At 57.8% G+C, this 4,225-nt stretch overlaps 1 protein-coding gene across 1 annotated transcript; it reads right to left on the reverse strand.

The window, feature by feature from the left end:
* Positions 1-2,231: 2,231 nt before the first annotated feature.
* On the reverse strand, positions 2,232-3,978 carry PTF1A (pancreas associated transcription factor 1a). The gene is made up of 2 exons (XM_044761949.2): positions 3,162-3,978; positions 2,232-2,772 (listed from the first exon to the last, which is right to left on the reverse strand). The coding sequence occupies exons 1-2, from the start codon at positions 3,937-3,939 to the stop codon at positions 2,570-2,572; spliced, it is 981 nt and encodes a 326-aa protein (XP_044617884.2). The 5' UTR covers positions 3,940-3,978; the 3' UTR covers positions 2,232-2,569.
* Between the last annotated feature and the right edge of the window lie 247 nt (positions 3,979-4,225).

Consider the following 4,225-nt stretch of genomic DNA (forward strand, 5'->3'; position numbering starts at 1 on the left):
TCTCCTGGTGGTCCCAGGCTGGGTTTCAGGGTAGGGGCTGGTGGGTGCTCAGAAGAGCAGGCCTGAGCAAAAGATCTCCACAGCATCCAGGAGCTGGGCTTACTCAATTATTTTCATACACTTTTTTTTAAAGTAGGAAGAAAAGGGTGGACTTAGAAGGACCGCTGAATACCTGTCACTCAAACTGCCTCCACACTGATCCTTCCAGTGCCAGGCTGTGTTTACTGGCCAGAGATGCCCCAGGCCAGAGGCGCTCCAGCCTGGCGCTGCCACAAGGACAGCCGCTCCTGCACGGAGCGCAGCTCGGGCCTCTCTGACTCCAAAGGAGACTCTGAAATGATACGTTTGTTCTGCTTTTACTGCCGCATTTTTTTTTTTTAAGAATTGCTACACTAGAATGAATGGATTATGAGTAAATAAAAAGAAGCTGTCAGTCTCTTTGAAGATTGTGTTTAAAGGGACTTGCCAAGTCAGGACAGAAGAATGACAAGATAGAGACCCTGGTGTTTTACACTCTCGGCGCGGCTCTTCCGCTCCATCTGCACCACACTAAAGGATGTGTTGACGCATTGAATCACAAAAAAGTGGCCCGCAAAATAAAAGGTGCCACATCACAATGATTGTAGTGTTTTAACCGCGGAGGGCCCCATTACCCAATCCCATTGCAACGCAGGTCTACACAGCCCAAGAAAACGGCACAAGACTTACATAACTTACCATTAAGTTGAAGTCTGCCTAACATTTGACTTTCTAATGAGCGTAATGAGATTACATGCCTGATAGAAGCATTTGTGCAAAAGCAACTTTCGTGTTTAATGAGGCCCTAATACAGGACAAAATCGAATTATTTTTCTCTCCTTCCCAAATTCTGCCTCCAGTGTGAAATCTCCATCTTTTAGGAGGAGAGACGGGAGAGGCTGCGCAGGCTGAAAGGGCGAGAGGGTCCATGGCCAAGGGCCTCCTGGGAGCTTTGCGACCCAGAATCTCCGCGTGTCTGGCCAGGCCGCGCTGCGGGGTCGGGCTCTCGGCCTCGCTTTAATTGCTCTTGGACGACGTCCATGGCACCCGCAGCGCGCGGGGGAACCCCTCGGTGGGGCTGAAACTAGGTTAAAGCAATTAGCATGCTGCCGACATATTGTCCTTCGGCAAGGCCGTGGGTACCAGGGGAGATCTGCGATTGTACCTAGGCTGGCCAGGCGCCTGACCCGGCCTGTGCGGCGCGGGGGCAGCGGTGCCGCCAGGAGGTGCGCGCCTGGCGCGCGGCCCCGCGCCGCGCCTCCCCGTCCGCGCCCCCGGTGTCCCAGCGCGCGCCCGCCCCGCCGTCAGCCTCCGCGCGCCCCGGCTCCAGCCCGCAATTAGGGGCGCCCCCAGGGTCAGGGAGGCGCCCAGTAGCTACAGAGGAAGCTAACCCGAGCCTGGGCTTCCGGGGCTTGCCCAGCCGCACCCTCGCGCCTCTCCCCTTCGCTAGGGGGCGGCCCTGCGCCCTCCGCCCAGACTCGCCTTCTCTCCAAGCTGCTTACCAAGGGGGACGGGATTCTGTTGCAGACAAAAAGGTCAGTTTTAGAAGTAACCCAGTCGCAGAAGTGGTGGAGAGACCATGCTTCTGCTCCCCTTACCTAAAAGACCCTGGGTGGTGTTGGGAGGCATCCGAGGGGTCTCCGGGCTCAGCACCGTCGCCTGCCCTGTCTCTTGAGAGGGGTACATCTGAGTTCCCTGTACCTGATGCTGTAACTGGAGAGGGTGTCAGTCGCGGGGCAGCTCCAGAGCCCCAGCAGGTGGAAGCTGAACGGCCCCTTCCCTTGGCCAGCCCGGAAACGGACCCCCTGTTGCCACCGGACACAGCGCGTTTGCTTTACGATTAGGCAGGGTGCGGGTGACCTTGGGTAAGTCCAACATTGTCTCTGAGCCTTAGCTTTCCCCTCTGAAAAATGGGAATAATAAATACTCCATGACCTATTTGCCTTAGGGTATTTGGAAGATAGGCTAAAAATGCAGGCCAAAGGTACCACTTAGGGCAGGCGATGCCGATGGACGAAGGCTCTTAGAGAGTGGGGGCCTAACCTCTGACCTACTTCCTTTCAGTTAAATCTAACTAAAATGTGGTTCTTACTAGATAGCTACGTTTTGACTTTCCGCTTCAGTTATTTTTTACGAAGTAAGTTAATTCTTCTTTTTAAAGATATAACCACCCCCCCATCACGTACTAAACAAATAACTTTTAGAAAAAGGTGTACATAGTATTTATTAACATCACTTAGAAATAAACCACATCTGGCAATAAATTAGCATGAAGTTTTCTGGCCAGAGTTCTTCCAACAATGCAGAGTTCTGCCAAAGGTGCTGGGGGAATCATAAACTATTGCATATTTTTAGAAAATCAGGATAAATTATATAAATTATATATTTAAAAAGAGATCATCTATTTAATTAACTCGACAGGATAATAAATAGATAAATAACAATTGATTGCCATTAGAAAAATGTGATTCTTAAGTTACATTTACATTATAATTTACATGTACAATATGCACAGAGACATAATCAGGTCCTCAGGCAGGTCTGGGACCTCTCAGGACACAAACTCAAAGGGCGGTTCGTTTTCTATGTTGCTGAAGGAAGATTTGCTGTTGAGTTTTCTGGGGTCCTCTGGGGTCCACACTTTGGCTGTTCGGATAATATTTTGTTCTTTGAGTTGTTTTTCATCTGTCCAAGAGAGAGAGTGTCCCGCAAGAGGGGGGAGGCCATAATCCGGGTCGCTGGGGGAGGGGGACCCTGAGGAGGTGAGAAGAGAAAACAGACTGTGAATGTCCAACTCTATTCCCAGCGGTGCCCTCCGGTCCTTTAGGATCCCCTCTTGGGCGCCTCGACAGAACAAGCATCTTAGGTTACTTTAGAACCACCTTCTTTCTCCACCCCTCAAGCCCCCAGCGCCCCCTCCCCGGAATCCCAGGAGCTGCAAGTCTGTCGGGGACGTGCGCCCTCCGAGCTGCGGTCAAAGTGGTGGAAAAAACCTGAGAAAAGCCAGCTCGCGCTCAAGGTCGCCGGCGCCCGGGGACCATCTGTTTGTCTGTCAGTCAGCTTGTCCGACTGTTCACCCAGCCCTTCCGGGCCCTTCCCGCGCCCGTCCCCGTCTCCCTGAGCTGGCAGGCGGACGCACTTACGGGTGCCCCGATGGCAGATGATGACTTTCTGGGCCTGGCTGCCCGGGCTGTCCCCACCCAGGCGCCCGCCGCCGCCCAGCCCGCCGCCGCCTCCCGCGCCGCCGCCGCGCAGGGGCAGGTCGGCCTGCACGAGCTCGCTGAGGAAGTTGATGTAGCCGATGGCCAGGCGCAGCGTGTCCACCTTGGAGAGGCGCTTCTCGTAGGGCAGCGTGGGGATGTGCGAGCGCAGCCCCTCGAAGGCGTCGTTGATGGACTGCATGCGCCGCCGCTCGCGCACGTTGGCCGCCTGGCGCAGCTGCTGCAGCTCGGCCTCGGAGCGCACCCGCCGCCGCCGCCGCGCCGCCGCCGCCGCCCCGCTCAGGCCGCGCAGCCGGGCCCCGGGGGACAGCGCGGCCGCGCCGGCGCACGGGTAGGCCAGGCACGAGGGCGGAAAGCCGGGCGAATAGGGGAAGCCGCCGGGGGGCGCCCCCGCGTCGCAGCAATAGCCGCCGCCGCCGTCCTCCGGCTCGCCGGGACCCCCCGAGGGCGGCGGGGCGAGCGCGTGCGGGGCCGCCGAGGGCGCGGGCTGCAGCAGCAGGCACGCCCCGTCACGGTAGCAGTACTCGTGCAGCTGGTGGCTGAGGAACTCCACCTCGGCCTGCTCGTCCGCCAGCAGCTCATCGCCATCCTCCAGAGGGTCCCGAGAGGACTGGTCGGTGAAGAAGTCCTCGTCGTCAAAGTAAGGAGACGGGAAGGCGTCCAGGCCCCCGGGGAAGTGCTCTAGCAGCACCGCGTCCATGCTGTGCGCCGCCGCGGGCCGAAGGGACTGGTGGCCCGAGGGGATTCTCTGTAAGTGGGTTGTGGTAGTTCTTGCTTGTCTGGCAGCCCCCTCCCTCCCTGGCCTGGCGCGGGAGGCAATGAGGACTGCCCGCCCGCTTCCCGCCCCCGGGGCCTCCCTGGAGTGCCCGCGGCCGCTGCGCTCTGGCCAGCGCCCGCGCTGCGCTGGGGAGGGCTGTGGCCGACTTGCTGAAGCTGAGGGCCGGCACGCGAGGATTCTTATAACTACATCCACAGGCGCGTGCCAG

This window comes from Equus asinus, chromosome 29 (genome assembly GCF_041296235.1).
Source record: "Equus asinus isolate D_3611 breed Donkey chromosome 29, EquAss-T2T_v2, whole genome shotgun sequence".
NCBI lineage: Eukaryota > Metazoa > Chordata > Mammalia > Perissodactyla > Equidae > Equus > Equus asinus.